General features: G+C 45.1%; 1 protein-coding gene across 1 annotated transcript in view; it reads right to left on the bottom strand.

Moving 5' to 3' along the window:
• Window positions 1-17,576, bottom strand: part of IUM83_15103 — a gene marked incomplete at both ends in the record, with an annotated part of 34,633 nt that overhangs the window by 7,013 nt on the left and 10,044 nt on the right. The window contains one exon of the mRNA XM_067939893.1: window positions 551-917. Within this exon, the coding sequence (XP_067782294.1) occupies window positions 551-917 (367 nt within the window). The remainder of the gene's footprint in view (window positions 1-550; window positions 918-17,576) is intronic.

The following is a 17,576-nucleotide window of genomic DNA, read 5'->3' as shown; positions in this document are numbered from 1 at the left end:
CGAACACCTTTGTTGTACGCTTCGCGTACTAACTCCAGACTATCTTCGTCCGCTATTATGCTGCCAGGTTGGTCTTCATGTTGGCCACAATTGTCCTCGCGGAACTCGTGACTTCCATTCAGGAGGTCCCCAATAGTGACTCCACTTTTAGGGGGTCCGTTACGTTGCGGTGTTGGACCGTGCACCGGGGCGTCGCCACTAGCAGGCACGGGAGCGGGTACGACGGCTTCAGGTTGGTTGTTTCCCTGCGAGCTTGGTTCGCGGTGGGTCGCTTCGCTTCGCTGGGCGACAGTGTGAGCGGGAGGTGGAGCACCAGCATGGTTTAGTGCCACTTGCTGTACGGCGGTGGCAGACATGGTCATGTTGGGAAGAAGGCTTGAAGGGTCGTTGGTTTCTCAAGTTACTCGAAGGCGGCAAATTGAGAAGTGATTTGCGAACTCAAACAGCGCTGATGTCTTCGTCTCTCATACTTCACTACCCTGTTCAGAGGAAACTTTAGGCGAAAGCAGTGGTGGGGAGGCCAACGTGAGCTCCGTCTTCGATGCGTGACGAAGCTGGCGAGTTTCGGCAGGTCGAAACCGAACATGTCGGCGGGGTATCCGGCGTCCATGAGCTTCTGCTCGTGCTGCTGCTGCACGGGCACCACGATGCAGCAGCCAAAGCCACCGCCTGTCATGTGCGCGCCGAAGACGCCCTCACAGCCGCAAACCGTCTCGAACAGGTAGTCCAGATCGTGCGTGCTCGCCTTGTAGTATTCGCGCAGAGACTCGTGGCTCTTGAACACGAGCTTACCCGGTTCAGCGTACTGGTGCGCACGGATGTGGTCACCGTGGGCTAGCCCCCCGTGATTACTTGTCGCGCGCGGCGTGGGTTGCTCTCGGTGGTGGACCTCTGCGTTCCTAACGAACTGTGAATGCCTAGTTAATGGCGGGGCGCTAGACACAGTCCTAACGAACTGTGAATTATACACCCGAAACGAGCAGCTCCGAACGGCGCTCATACCGTCGTCCCTTCACTGGTCAAAACAAAGAATCACAGGCGTGGATGCAGACGCAAACTGCGCCTAGTATCCCGCCGTTAACTATTCAAAGTTCGTTGCCGTTTAAAGCATCTAATTTGTGAGGTACGGTAATCGTAATGATTACCGTACATCGCAGAAAGAACGCGTAGTAGTAGTAAATGTGGTCTCACGTTCATTGCGCTAGTTAAGAGTCAACTTATTGAGCCTCCTGGCTAGTGTAGCGTTCGCATACATCGGGTCTCTCTTCTGAAGGTGTGTAGGCGAGGAGGGCTAGATAAGAAAGAATGCGTAACAATAGAATGCCAAAACCAGATTTTCGGTTTCGTTTGATAGCTATTTCTTAGAAGAAGCAGTTTCCAATCGATGGCTAACATAATATGTGATGCATAATCGTTTTACCTAATGGACGCCGCCCAAAACCGCTATAGATGGCTTGATGACTTTAGTATAACACTGCTCAGTGACTTTGCCAAAACGTAGCTCCACAACTGACAAAAAAGCGGGGATTGCGTCCTGTTCAATGAGCCCGGGTCACGACACAGGAAAGTCCAAAATGGTCATTTGACATAGTACACAATTTAGGCGCGAAAACCTGCTGCATATATCTTTCATAGTCTTCCAAAGGTCACTTTGCAATCTTGTCCAGAAGCCAGCAGATCCCCTCTCACTCAATCCTACAACAATGCTATCTCTCTCGCTTGTACTAGCGCTGGTCACCATGCCGGAGAGCCAAGGGGACATCTTGAAATGTGTGCGTCGTGACGTGAATGAGCTCCTCATTGCGGCGGAGCTCAAGCGCCAGATGCGAGTTCGCCACCGACTTTCGGCAGGGTGTCTTGGAGCGCTGCATCTCTCACCGAGGGTCCTGCTGTACGAGTACGGCACGGACGAGAACTTGCTAACCGTCACGACACTGACACGATAAGTAGATCTGGGCGAGAATGGCTCGTTGTTTCTCACTGCTATCTGATTATGCTGTGATTACTAGCGCTGCCTTCGACAAGCTTCTGGTCGGTTTGTGCCCTACTACAGTATTCACCGCCCTGATCGTAAAGGCGGAAGACCTCCTAAACTACAGCATCACCATCAAGTCCTCAGGCTCCTCATGCATTACTACGAGGGATCTATGGGTTTGAAGACCCTATGCCAAGTATTTCCAGTTCCACCAGCGAGGCCGCAGAGAACGCTTGCTCGCGGTGAGCTGGCACTACAAGCTTCACTAACGGGGGGGGGGGTATCCTGCGAGAATAGGCTGACCATCACTGGAGCATCAGCAACGGATGGCTGCCTGGATGGAAACAAGGGAACCGTTGCTTAAGAATGCTTTTGGCTTCGTTGACGGCAAGTGTGACGAGGTCCCCAGCCAATTCTAGGCCAGGACCCATCGGTCAGAAGCCCAAACGCTACCACGTAGCGGCCATATGTCACTTGATTCGTGGATATTTGTTGACCCAAGTATTGGCTGTGTACAGACTTCAAGTTGGATTGGCTAGATTTATAAACTGAGTTCTGTGGAGGTCAAGATGCAGCGACCTCGGACCCCAGGTCTGAGATTTGAATTCAGTCTGGGGCTGAGGTCTGAGATTCGCTCTAGAGGCACCAGATCTGGGGTTCCAGGCCTTTAATCGGACTCTGGGCAGAGATCTGAGCTTGGGCCTTTGGATCTGTGACTTGGCGTCACTTGGTTGCTTAAGTCTCAGATCCCAGATCTCAGATCCGAGTTCTAAAAGTTTGGAGTACCGGCAGATCTGGGACCTGAGAGTGATGCCAAACGTTTGAGTCTTTGGTGTGGCGAGGTTAGCAGGAAAATTCTGAACCCGCCCGTCGTCTACCCGAAACCGCTCGGCCCGACCCAACATTGACTACTGCGAACGTCAAGTGGACTGGCTCGCTCCTGGTGAAATGGCCTGGCTAGGTCTGCGGCTTGGGTGTATTCCGCCCAGACTCTGGACCAAGCTGGCATGCAGTTGAGACCCAGGGTGCTTGACTTCGACCACCGGGGGTCTGAGCTGAGAGTCCGGAGTCCAAGCTGAGAGTCCAAAGTCTGAGCACAGCCTTCACTGTGAATATGGAGTCTGAGCTGAGAGTCTTGAGTCTGGGCTGAGATCCAGGAATCTGGGCTCAGCCTCTGCTGTGATCATGGAGTCTGAGCTGGGAGCCCCAAGTCTGGGCTGGAAGTATGGAGTCTGAGCTGAGATCACGGAGTCTGGGCCCAGCTCCCGCAGTGGCTATGGACTGTCCGCCCAGAGTATGGAGTCTCAGCCAAGAGTCTGGGATCTGGGCGATGTCCGGGGTTTGAGCGAGTTGTATCGGGGCGGTCTGGGAGAAGTCGACTTGACATTCAGTCAGTCACTTCATATCAGCCGTACTACCCTTAGGCACCCCCATTGTGGGTATAAGTGCCTCACATGCAGTGACCAATTGGCATCACCGGGGACCTCTACGTGGCTGGCCTGACCTCAGTCGTAGTGAATACAATGACCTGCCCAGCACGAAGAGTCGCCCAAGTCAGTATTTGACGGATTACATCCCACCATTGTTCCAGGTGTACCCAAAGGGAAATTGCGCCCTCACGTGATAAATCTTACTTTGTGCATGTGTTAAATTCAATCAGAGTTCGATCCCCCCCCAAAGACGCAGGTGGTGCTTCCGCAGGGTCCAAGGAGATCATCCGACTAAATTCAGCTCCACATACCAACTCAGTTGCTATTCCTACGGGGTTGCAGCGGTGGGGGTATTTCATATTGTTACGCGCTGGGTACTTGCATACCCAGTGTCGTATTTCGTGTTTTCGGGCGGAAGGTGATCCGCCCTGAGGTTTCAAGGCAGAGCAGCACCTGGGATAGTGGTTTCCATGGCTGCTGGTGAATCCGTGTGGCGCGACTGATCTGGGATAGTGGTTCCCAGCGTCGCTGTTCGCCTACATCAAGGCGTGGTGCGCGGAAGTCCCAGGGCGCAGAGCGAGAACCCTGGACCAAGACAGGCTCAAGCCGAGCCAATTCTCGGGGCCACTCTGGTCTGAGGGGCGAGTGAAGACCTGTTACGCGGCTTACAGTCTGAGCCACAGGAGGAAGTTTCGTGACTGGAAGCGACTCGAAGCCGGAGTCGCTGAGCAAGGAGGAGGCTGTTAAGGCCCAGAGTCCAAGGGCCTGTGAAGAGAAGTGGACTACGTGTGTGTGGTGTCGTGCCTGCATATTCAAGGGGGTGAATCGGGCGAAGACACGTGCGGACTGAGACTTGCCAAGCGATGTACAAGTTTCGTCTGGGAACACTTGGAGACTTCGGGATCGGGGGTAGCTGGTGTGGCCGACGCAAGTCTGGGCCCACAGCGTAGCCCTAGGAATGACCGCACCAGGGATCACACGAGTGAGGAAGCAACACACACCTCGCTGACCTAGAACTGGGCTGAGCGAAGCCGTGCTGAGCCGAGAAGAGCTGAGCTTTGCTGAGGTGGCGCTGAGCTGACCAACCTGAACGGTGCAGAAGGAGAGCTGAGCTGTGTCGAGCTGAGCCAAGTCCGAGGTTGTGCGATCTGAGCGTCTTACGTGTTTCGTTGAGAGGCGCTTCGCCACATTGGGATTTGGAGCTCATTCTGGGGGTAGTAGTTGCATTATACCACAAATGACCGCCCGTTTTTTTTTCAACGAATATATTACCACCTACAGGTAATATAACCGTCGAATACCAAAAGTAATCAAAAAATGGGCAAGACCTCTCGATACCTTCTGATGCAAAGGAGCATTCTCTAATTTTTCAGACGCTACAATACTTCTAAATATTGTTTCAGCTAATGCACAAATGACTGCCGGTTTTTCAAATATAAAGAACGATCCATCCTGATAGATAAATATAAAGATATAAATAATCATATATACGATCCAACGATCCAACCATAATTATGTGTGAATATATTATTCCAAGTTCAGGCAGGAAATGTAAAAAGGCACCTAATAAGCCATTTTGTCATATTGAGAGCCATCATCCGGATTATAAATCATTTACAACTGAATATCATATCCCGAAGCATGGTATTGACCCCTTTAGGGAAAGAAGACACCTATCAGCAATGGATAGAGCGTGGCTATTGAAGCGCACATAAATTGTAAATATTTTTTTTCATCGAACCTGATATAAAGTATTCAATAATATATAGATAATCATAGATAGAACGACTTATACTCCGGAATTCTACCAAGCTAACAAGGATCGCCTCAAAGAGAATATGAGGCGCTCATATCTAAAGAATAAGGAAGCTCGCGTCGCCAAGCAGAAGGAATGTGATACTGCTAACAAAGACAAAATCAATGCTCGACGTCGTGAGAGGCGTAGAGCACTCAAGGAAGCGCAAACAGCAAACGAAACCAAGGAATCGAATTAATTAGTTTCATTTTTTTGTCATCAATCAGATATAAAGGTCTATCTTAAGCGAATATCAAACTAATATAAAGACATTTTTACGCGACGAAATATAGCCACCCATATATAGCTATGTTTGGATACGAACTCGAAGGACTACGCCGACTCGATATTAAGCCCATCAAATGGGGAACCTCTTACCGTTTGAAGGTGCGTGGACGCACTGGTAGAATGGTTTTCATTGGAAAACCAAGCCTACCCAAGAATATGAAGCTCATTGCCAAGCAATACAATGTCTCAATCGATGAGCTCACGAAACAACTTTCACCCGACTACAAGCTCGACACGCAATGCATTTTCAAGAAGGAGAAATATGGTGAGAGACACTTCTATGAATACATCCCAACGAGTGAATTCTATGATAAACTCGAAAACGTGCTTCTAAATCAGCCTAAGGCCTATAAGATCAACATCGCACTGGGTTATACGCTTTATGACCCAGTCAATGATGAAGAATTTTACTTCTATCCAAACATTGCTAACACGGCGGTGTATGACAGGCCATTCACCGTCAATAGCCGTGCTGATGCTCGAAAAATTGTTTCGGATATTAGAACCCGTGAGCTGGCCGACGGACTTAAATATCCGAAGTCAGGTGCCAAGCTCAAAGCTATCTCGGGCTTTCTGATTCAAATCGATTACCGCGATCATGCTCTTGGAGACAGCGATGCTCTCGTACCTGAATTCATTAAGAAACATAAATATATCGTTAATTTCACGAAGACTAACAACAAGTGCGTATTCCATTGCCTTGCATATCATTTCTCGGATAAGAAGGACTCAAGAAAAAATCAGACTCAGGTCAAAGCTGCCTTCAAGCAATACTGTGAGTTCAAGGGTTTTGAATACTCTCTCAGTGTCTATAAGAACTTTAAGCCTATCGACCTCCTTGAGTTTGATAACCTTGAGAAGTGCTTCAATCTCAACATTAATGTGTATACATACGATGAAGAGACAGGAGCTGTTGAGAACTTTCGCCCTACTGACGGTAAGTTCGAAGATACGATCAATATCTTATCTCACGCTAATCACGCACACTATATTACAAGCCCAGACAAGGTCCAGTCTCGATATGTTTGTCCCGATTGTAAGATGACGTTTGATAACTGCATCAGATTGAGGGAGCACAGCAAGTGTAAGTGTGATAAGATCAATATCGGATCATTTGTTAAGGCTCCTAAGATCTATCAACCTAACGCTAACACCATTAAATCGATTCTGAAGTCTTATAACGTGAAGAATGTAGATCATTACATTGATCGTTTCATCGATCTTGAAGCCATTTTAGCACCTCAAGACTTCGATAAGGAAGCTAAAACTCAATTCTTCAATGAACACGTTCCTGTTTCAGCAAGCGTTTGCGACAGCTTGACACGGGAGATTAAGTGCTTTGTCAATTCTGACCCGAAGCAGCTTGTTATTGATATGATGTGCTACATCAAAGTGGTTAGGGACAAAATATTTGCTTACAACGTCAGCAAGTATGAGAAACTGATTATCACTCTAATGGATTCGCTTGGTATGACTATGATTCCAGGCGAAGAACTTACCGACACATTCTTCAGTAAGGATCTGCACCGTTGGATCAAACCCGGAATGTTTTCGAATTTGGCCGAATTCGTTGATTGTTCCTGCGACTGTTTCATCAATAAGAAAGCTAAGCCTCTATTGGGTATTCTTAAGAAAGTTCCAGTTCTCGGTTTCAACAGTGGGAGCTATGATATCAATATGATCAAAACCGATTTGTTTGAAGTCTTAGGCCGTATCGATAAGGTCATCAAAAATGGTGGCTACATGGCCATATCGACTGACGATTATAAGTTTCTCGATATCATCAACTATGTTCCAGCAGGAACATCTCTTGATAAGTATCTCACAACTTATCTCGGTGGCTGTAAATGTGTTGATAGCATTCGTTGTGTCTGTGGTATGACTAAAGGTGTTTTCCCATACGAATATATCACCAGTTATGATGTTCTCAATGAGACTGAGCTTCCACCTAAATCAGCTTTCTACAGCAAATTGCGCAAGATCAATATCAAGGATAAGGACTATGCCCGCCTACAGTTCGTTTGGAGGCAATATGGAATGAAGACCATCAAGGACCTTCTCATCTGGTATAACAACCTCGACGTAGCCCCATTCGTGATGGCAATCGAAAAGCATCGTGAGTTATTCAAGCGTTTCGATTTGGATATGTTCTGTGATGGTGTCTCTCTGCCAGGCTTGAGCGAAAAGGTCATGTATCAGACTACAATGAGTGAGCTCAAATTTCCGCCTAAGAAGCCGGCTGAATCATTCGTCTTCCCTGCGAAGCGTTTCCAAGGCTATATCGCTCAAGACAAGGAAGCTAAACGTGAATTCGATATGACGAAAGATCACATCGCTAAGCTAATGAAGAAGCAGAGGTATCTCTGTGCCCTATGCTATTGCAAGCTAAATGAAGAGATTGTTTCAGTCGATCGTATCAATAATAAGCTCGGGCATATCGATGACAATGTCATGATTACTTGCATTGAATGCAACGTCGCACGCAAGGACATGGATATTAGGGCTTTCAGATACAAGAAGCTACTCGATTACAATGCCAATCGATTGGTATTCTCTATCGATAAGGAAGAGTCAGACATCTATTACAAAATGAAGGCCAATATCGCCGGCGGACCATCAATCATCTTCAATCGCTATGCAAAGCGTAATGAGACGAAACTTCGTGGTCCTGGTGGTAAAATGTGTACGAAGGTTATTGGATACGACGCTAACGCTCTATACCTGTGGTGTCTAGGCAATGAGATGCCTTGCGGACGATTGACTACTATTGACGCCTACGAAACGATCATTGACGATATCAAAGACAATAAGATTTTTGGTTTTCTTGAATGCGATATAGAAACTCCAGACCACTTAAAAGACTATTTTAGTGAGATGACCCCCATTTTCAAAAATATTGAGATCGAGCCGACAGCTGAAGTCATTGGTCAGCATATGTTTGACTACAATCAAACTCGAGGTAAGAACATGGCTAAAGCAGGGCGCAAGCTTATTGGGAGCTACTTTGGCAAGCAAATCCTCATCTATACACCTCTTCTCAAGTGGTATCTGGAGCATGGATTAGTTATTACTAAGACGTATAGCTTCATCAAGGCTCACAGTCATCGACCCTTCAAGTCATTCATGGAGCAGGTGTCTGCTACACGGCGAGAAGGTGATGTTGATGATAGCAAAGTTGTGATTGCTGATATGATGAAGCTTGTCGGTAATGCCGCTTTCGGTCGCTCTGGCATGGATATGAGCAAGCACAAGGAAATTAAATTCTTGAATGATGAGAAGCAAATTAAGCAGTCTGTCGAGCATTTCACACACCTATCAAGAACGGAGTTTTCCAATGGGACTGTTGAGTTAGTTAAGCATAAACGACGAATCAAGCTTACCAATCCTATCCATATTTCTATTGCCATATATCAGTTAGCTAAGCTACGTATGCTACAATTTTACTACGATTGCATTGACTTTTACTTCGATAGATTTGACTTCCAGTATCAGGAGATGGATACCATAGTGGATATATTGCCTTTAGTAATGATAATCCTTTCCCTAATATCATCAAGCCTGAGCTTCTTGACCATTTCAACAAACATAAGTATGAATGGTTCCCAAGAGACGATACCAAGGAGAATGCTGCTTTCGATCGAAGAACACCAGGTCTTTTCAAGGAGGAATTTCGTTGCAATGCTATGGTCAGTCTATCGTCCAAAAACTACATCTGCTACCTGAGTGGACAAATCGATGATAAGACTGGTAAGGAGAAGATCAAGCTATCAGCTAAGGGTGTGCAAAAATCGAAGAATGCTAATGTTCTGTGCTCTGACAACTTTGAAGCCGTTGTCAAGGGACAACAATTCACTTTCGAGGGAAATAACACTGGATTCCGCATTCGCAAAGAGACTAATTCAATCATTACCTACTCTCAGACAAAGACAGCCCTTTCTTACTACTACGACAAGCGACAAGTACTGTCGGATGGTATTTCTACCGTTCCTTTAAATATCTAAGGGGAAACATTTGCCATTTTTTTAATCATATAATATAAAGCTATGGATGATCTACTTGAGGGGTTATACTATGATCCAGCCACTGGTTTCATATCGGCAAAAGCCTTATTTAGGAAAGCTAAGGAAAGAGATTCATCTATCCGCTTAAAAGATGTTGAGGAGTGGTATAAGGGCAAGCTCGACATCCAAAGACATCTATCGCAGAAGGATACCTACGACAACTTTAGAATCACCTCTCACGACCCGAATTCATGGCAAATGGATCTTGCGTTTTGGCACAAGATTCCAATATTAGCAGCTATCAAAATCAACTCTCGACTGGGTTTCGCGAAGATACTCAAAAACAAAGGAGCAATCGCAGTATTAGGTGGAATCAAACAATTTGTTAAGGAAGAGAGGGTTCATGTATTAACGTCGGATAATGGTAAGGAGTTCCTCAATCGTAAGCTTCAGGCATTCCTCAAAGAGCGAAAGATCACACACTACAATAACGATGCTGGCGATCACGCTAAAATGGGTAAGATTGAACGTTTCAATCGAACGTTGAAGATGCGATTACTTAAAATTAATCAGCCTATCACTGAGAAACTACTTAGCGACGTTGTAAGTGGATATAATAACACTTGGCATAATTCTATCAAAATGACCCCAAATTAAGCCAAAGGCTCAACCATAGAAAAAGATCTTGATCATAATCGTGAGTTAATTGAAAAGGTAGAAGGAAATCTACCAATCAAATCTACAGTACTCTATCGTCTATCTAAAGGTGTATTTGATACGGAAAACGCTCGATGGAGCAATACCATCTATGAGATCGTTGGTATCGATGGATATCGTGTTCAGATTCGATCCAAAAATGGACATACCCTCTATAAGAGTCCCAACGATATCAAACTATTCAATTCAAAACCTACTGACGCACCATTCGAAAACGGACAGATCTATGAAGCTGAGCGACTATTGAAGCATAAAAAAAATGCCATCTAGCAAGCTCAAGTACTTAGTCAAGTGGAAGGGATATGATGAACCTACCTGGGAGAGTCAAGACAACCTTAGATTGATCAATAAGAATCGAAGAAGTAAATTGGAACAAACTTATTTCACAAGGTAATCGAAGCTAGATCAGGCAAGCATGCTGGCATTGGCTTAGGCATCTCAATAATCCTCTGATCTATTTTTTTTCTTAGACTTATGCTTACTAAGCTCCTCAGCCTCTTCAACGACCTTGCTATTATCATATATGTAAGCGGACAGCGGATCGTAGTCAATATACTCAATATCCATAATTTTCTTAACTATACTATATGTATACATAAGTTCAACATGCTTTGCATCGCGATCACCCTTTCCAATAAACCATGCTCAAGAGAGCCTCTCGCTTGTGGATTCTGTACTCAACACTCGAAAGATTACAAGATCCAAATGTATAAGAAGGAACTCAAGAAGATGCATCAGAGGATGCGTTTCTACGCAGAGAAACTTAATAAAATGAATACGATGCTCAGTGATATCCACCGCCTTGACTACATCAAGTATCGAATTCAGCAGTTAGACTCAACACGTCCATACCGCTACCTATGCTGCGATCCCGTTTATAAAGCCGAAGTCGAGGACATATTTGGGCTACCAATCGATGAATGTCAAGAAGCTTATATAAGGCTACTCGAGAAGCGCAACACAATTGTTCATAAATTCGCAATGCGACTTTGGGACACTCCAGACGAAGTACCTGAAACTATCGAATATAAGAAGCGATTTTATAAATAATATCGGTTGCCACATATAGAGCAGAGCTTAGAGATTTCAATTTCAGGTCTGCGACCCTTCGTTTTGCAATCTAATAGCATTCGACATGTTTCCATCATTTACATCCCTTGGTCAACGCGAGCAAAAGCGTATCGATCTACTCGAGCGGACGAAGCTCCGTGTCAGACAGAAATATGCAGCTCAACAGATGTACGCGGAAGCATCATGGGCATCGGACGCAGGCAAAACCATCTCACTTGACAAGCGGGCCACTCAGGATTCGAATGATCAAGCTGGAGATGGTGATTTAAAAAAGCCTTCAGTAGCAACTGAAAATCAAGATGATTCACTAAAATCCTCCCAGAAAATACCTGAGTTATCATCGGTTGGAATCAATACTGATCCACTGAAAGTGCCTATTATGGTTGATGCTGAAACTACTGCCAGACCAGACATGGCTGACGCTGAAGCAGTTGCTAAACCATCTATAGCACATATGGGGTCTACAGCTAAACCAGTTGCGATGGATAGATCGGCCGGTGTTAAACCTGATACCGCTGATGCATGGGTCGAGACCTCAGCAACCGCGGTCATTCGAGATCATGAAGATCAAGTTGCATCAAGAAATTGGATTAAAGCATTCTACAAAGCTAATCCAAACTGGGCGACCATTGGAATCAACCCAGTTAAGAAGGATGGTAAAGACGATAGAAAACGTGTCATTCGGGAAAATGGATCTCTTCGATCGGTAAAGAGTGGCAAAAAATTTAAAAGTTATGGCTCAATCGATTGGGTCGCTACCAAGTCTAAAATGCGAGATATGCTCTACGATGATGAAAGCAATTCGATTGATGAACTTGGTCCCATGCGCGCTGAAGATAAGAGAACGCTCGAAGAGCGTTCGATCGGCCAACAACGTCGGCCTCCCCAACCGCGATCAGATAGAAAGAGAAGGCGCGAAGGTGATATTGAAGATCTCGATAAAGCGCTAAAAGATCCACGGCTTACATTAAAATATTTAAATAAATCGACTTCGACAAAACTCGATGATGATGAGGCTAAATACAAGCTGACATGGTTTATCATTGAGAATAAAGCTATGTTAGAGGCTAACAACCTACAAAAACGCATAACTCCTATTCTTAGAGATGGTAAGGTGTATTTGGGTGGATATCTATGGATTGACAGCCATTTTAGGATCTTCGTGTTTGGTATAGATTATAACAAGCATCACCCCGCTGTGCAAAAAAATGTAAATTGGTCTGCTACGCTCGAACGATTCTTGACCATTGTCAAAGAGAAAGGACTTAGCTTAGTATCAAATACTGAGATGGCTAACGAAAAATTTGCTAAACCTTATGAATTAGCAGATGATCTCATCGATGAACGACCCGGTGTTAAAACCAGTAAAGATGAATACACGGACAAAGAGCTTGCTATCCCAGAACTTGAAGCTAAAACCATGCTCACGGATTATTACAGGAAGCTTGCTGATAATCAAGTGAAGATAATAGTAAGATTACGTCCGATTGTTAATTCGGATAAAGGTTCGAAGATCCACCCGACTTACTACCTAGGTGAGCCAACTCATAACAACCCCCTATATTTTAGAAACGCTCAGCACAAGCCTGTGAAAGGCGACGCAATGTCGCATTTGATGAGAAATATTCGATGGATGGACACATTCCAATCCTTACTAACTGAGCTAGAAGACTGTGGGAAATATGTTGATGATACCGGAAATCGAAATATAGAAGAAAAAAAAAACTCAATGATAATCTAAAGTTGCTACGAGAAGCCATCTTCAGCAACGCTGCTGATATCAAAACACCACTTGGCTATGAAGCTTATGGCGATGAGACCCTTCAAGAGCTACACGATGACGCAGAATCTGCTTTTCAAGAATATGGAGAAGCTCAAAGCCGCTTGGAGAAGAATATACACGATTCTAAGAAGTCGGAATCAAAGGCTGATAAAGACGCAGTAAGAGCGTTAAGGGCAGCGGTAAAAGCTACCAAAACAGCATATTCAATCAAATTTCGTGCTTACCAATCCAAGCTTGAGCAGCAGCGAGAAAATGATCAAATGGGCGATAATGATACGTTAATGTCAGCTTCAGCACTTGCTAAGGTTGAACGGGCAAATGGGCTGAAAGGTCGCGGACTACAAGGGGCAGGTGTCGTGCCATTGGAAGGTGTTGAGCGTAAAGGTAGGACTTACAACCTGAATGACATTCAAGGCAAAGCGACTCCATCAGAATATGTTTATCGCAAGCTTCGTTCTAAATTTATCAGATTGCCAGATCTTGACAAGAGGACGCTGACCATCGTTCATCCAAATCGCAGAAAGGTTGGTCCGATGCGTGAGATCAGTGATTCTCTACTGACCATGATAAAGGATCTGGTATTTAGAAACGATATCAGTCAGGAGAAATATGATCATCTATCTATTGATGATAAGAAGCTATTCAAAGAGATACTTGAGATGGCCCATCTTCAATACAACTTTGATCAGCATCTTGAGGACCCGCTCGAGTCGCTTCGGATGGAATACGATAAGCTCAAGGGAGAACTGATGCTTGGCAATACAAATCCATCGATTCTAAAGCAACTCAAGGTAGTATGTGTGGATATGTACAGCAATCGATTGATTTCTGATTCTGAATTCAAATCGATTATCACGCGACTACTATAAGAGCAGAGCTTAGACGAAGTCAAGGTCTGCGACCCTAACAAGGTTATAGCTATGTTAGTACTCGACCCACGAAATATTTCCAAGAGCGGAGGGCTCTATAATCTAAATGCTGGTCATAATCTAACAGATCTCAAATCCATCATGAAGGATCTCCTCGTTAAGGAGGTTCCATCGCGTAATCGTCCGACAGTGTGGGCGACTGATTCTAAGCGATACTCGAAAAAGACTGTCTCAACACAAACTGATGCCTCTGGCGAACAGTGGGAGAAGCACAGTGATACTAGCGGATCAGGCGTATGGGCCTATAAAAAAAAGAAGCGATCGGTCAAGACCTTTGCACTATGAAGTCATTGAAGCAACTTTTTTTTTGGCGCGGGCTAACGCCCCGCCCGGAGCGACTTCACGATGGTGGGGGAGAGGATCGAAGATCCCTCAGGGGAGAGAGCCCTGAAAGGGCTCGATCAACCAACTTCGTTGGTTTCTCCCTTAAGGCTCTTAGTCAGCTCTATTAACTCATCAAGACGTGCATACACATCGTCTCGATCCGCTTTGAGAATCTCCAACTCAGTCTGCTGTCTCAAAACCAGCTTATGAAGGAGACAGGAGACCTTGCCATAGTCAACAGTCATCTGAAGACCTTCCAGATCAACTGTTTCATCCTCGACGTGTAAATCGGGATTTGAAACGTAGTTGATACAATGGTAGAGGCCTGCCTTCAGCATTTCCTGAGCACAGTATCCGAGGTGCATAGGAGTGTCCTCCGAGTCGTTTTTGTATTTAAACATACAAGGCTCAATTTTCAGAAGACCATCGCACACAGAGTCCTCCACCGGTTCAAAACAATGCTTTAGACGTCGATCACTATATGTGTAATAAGCAGTAGAGCTAAGCATTGAACCAGCACAAGCGATAGCTATTGGAACAGAGCTTATAGGACCAACTGTCGAGAGAAGACCTCCAGATTGCTTGAAGTACGCTACACCAGTTGCCCCAGCGTCTATAGTGGTTGAAACGGTTATTCCCACGTACAACCCATACAGAGGCGAAGTACTACCAATACCTACCCTACCAGTAGTTGCTTGAATAGTAATATTAGTTTGATCATTGGTTCCTAATCTAAAATCATTGTTTGTAAAGGTTCCTATATACAAAGAATTGGTTGAAGTACTCTTGCTACCGTTATTAATTTCGATAACTCCTCGTACTGGTGTTGCGTTGCTGCCATACCCGTTTTGAACAATTGTGAAACTACCATCTAGCCATTGTAATCCATCGGACACAGTCGTAGCAAATGCGGATTGAGTCGCCGCTTAAGTAGGATTGATTATTACGCCTGAAACAGCTTGAGTTAGATTACACCAAATATCGCCGCCAACACCAACACCGCCTCCGACCACGAGCGTACCTGTAGCTTGACTCGTAGCAGCAATAGCTCCACTCATATAAGTACTGCCCGAATTGATCCAGAGAGCATGTTGGTTGGTTAGACTGACATTGGTTCCGGCCGATGGAGCATCGGCTATATATACGCTGGCTGCTCTAGTAACAGTAACGCCAGTATTACTTGCAGCGATGGTGCAAGCAGCAAAACTATTCATTACAGCAGATGCAGCTGTGCCAGAAGCAGCAGTGCTTGAATTGGTATAGGTTTGCCCTAGCGTGGCAAATTGAGGACCTTGGATAGTCCAAGAAGCTAGAGTTGTCGAAAGCCCGACGAAGAGGTTCCTAGCCCCAATACCACCGCTAGCTACTAAACAACCAAAATTAGGACTTGTTGAAAATGTTGTATTCGATAAGGTTACAATGCCAGATGCTGCAATAGTGGTTGCTCCAGCAATGGATCCCGCTAAATTGAATGATCCGGCTATTCCAAGACCACCAGAAATAACTAGAGCTCCAGTAGTGGTACTACTCGAAGCTGTTGTATCTCCAAGTAGTACTTTCCCAGCATTGATCCATAGGCTGTATGCATTAGTAATCGCCATACTAGTACCAGGAGCGGGACTATTATCGATATATACAGTGACAGCATTTGTAACGGTTGTTGATGAAAAACCACCAATAGTAGGCTGTGCATAGCTCGTAACTACAGAGCTCGGGAAGGTGCCTGACGAATTAATGTTGTAGGTTGTCGCCAATGAGTTGTGCTGGATTCCATTAATTCCCCAGGATGGATAATATGCTCCAGCTATGCCTCCAATCGTGATATTTTTAACAATTGCAAGCGAGGTAAGAGTGCCAAGAGCCGTAATATTAGGCTGACTAGCAGTTGTTAAGGTTCCGCTAATGTTACCAGAGCAACTAATTCCAGTTAGAGTGCCAAGAGACGTAATATTAGGCTGAGATGATGTACTCAGAGTACCACTGATATTTCCACTCACCGTAAGACCAGTTAGCGCACCAACGGAAGTGATATTAGGCTGAGATGATGTACTCAGAGTACCACTGATATTTCCACTCACCGTAAGACCAGTTAGCGCACCAACGGAAGTGATATTAGGTTGAGCCGATGTATTTAAAGTACCATTAATGTTTCCACTCACCGTAAGACCGGTTAGCGTACCAACAGAAGTGATATTAGGCTGAGATGATGTACTCAGAGTGCCACTAATGTTTCCACTCACCGTATGACCGGTTAGCGTACCAACGGAAGTGATATTAGGCTGGGCTGCGGTTTGGATGGTTCCAGTAAGGTTTGCAGATGATAGCGAATTGATACCAGTGATATTGCCCGATGCATCAAGTACCAGTGATTTCGATAAAGCTGCAGTGCCAGGTGTAATACCGATTACGTAGCTTGGCGCCGATGACACTGCTGCACCGTTAACAGTTAGACTTGAGCAACTTAGTGCTCCTAATCCGCTGAGTGATCCATCTGGAGCAACGACAAGAGCTACTCCAGGAATAGCTGTTCCAGCTGTTATGCCCGTAATATAGCTCAGTCGATAATCATGAATACCGAGATATAGTGTTTGGGCGTATGCATATGTCAAGTATCCCGTCTGATCAAGCGAGATGTAGAATGCTGGGTTATAGCAATTAGAAATGAATAATGGTGGCGGATAACTAAATCCTGTCATTTTTAGCCTCTCTTATATACGTCGAACGATTTTCTTAATCATGAGCTCTATTAGACTGAAGTCAAGTGGCGCGAGCCACGAGACAAAGTCTCTAGTCCCGCTTATTCCTGACTATGGAGGTTCTCTGCCTAAGAAATACAAGGCTGAGTCGGTAGGTGATATCAAAGAGCTTGGAATCAAAAAGCTATTTAGAATGGTCATCCTTGGCCCATCGTTCTCAGGCAAGAACAACCTGGTTTTTCATATTCTAAAGCATTCACCTCATGTTTTCAGTCATCTTCACATCATCGCGAGGAATCCTCATCAAGAGCTGTACGACTATCTCAAGGACAAATTGGAAGGATTCATCACGTTTCATGAGACTCCTCCGCAAGTCGATGTCATCAGACACACTCCAGGCAGCAAACCCGAACTTGTCATCATCGATGATTATTCAAACGATAAGAGTCTGCAGAAGAACGTTTTCAGCCATTATTTCACGAGAGGTCGCCATCATAAGTTGAGTACGATATTTCTGAGCCACAGCTGGTTTGGTACTAATAAGATGATTCGTTTGAATACTGAGTA

This window comes from Phytophthora cinnamomi (assembly GCF_018691715.1).
Source record: "Phytophthora cinnamomi strain GKB4 chromosome Unknown Contig108, whole genome shotgun sequence".
NCBI classification, from domain to species: domain Eukaryota; phylum Oomycota; class Peronosporomycetes; order Peronosporales; family Peronosporaceae; genus Phytophthora; species Phytophthora cinnamomi.
The sequence above is the reverse complement of the archived record's forward strand: the minus strand, read 5'-3'. Positions and strand labels throughout refer to the sequence as shown.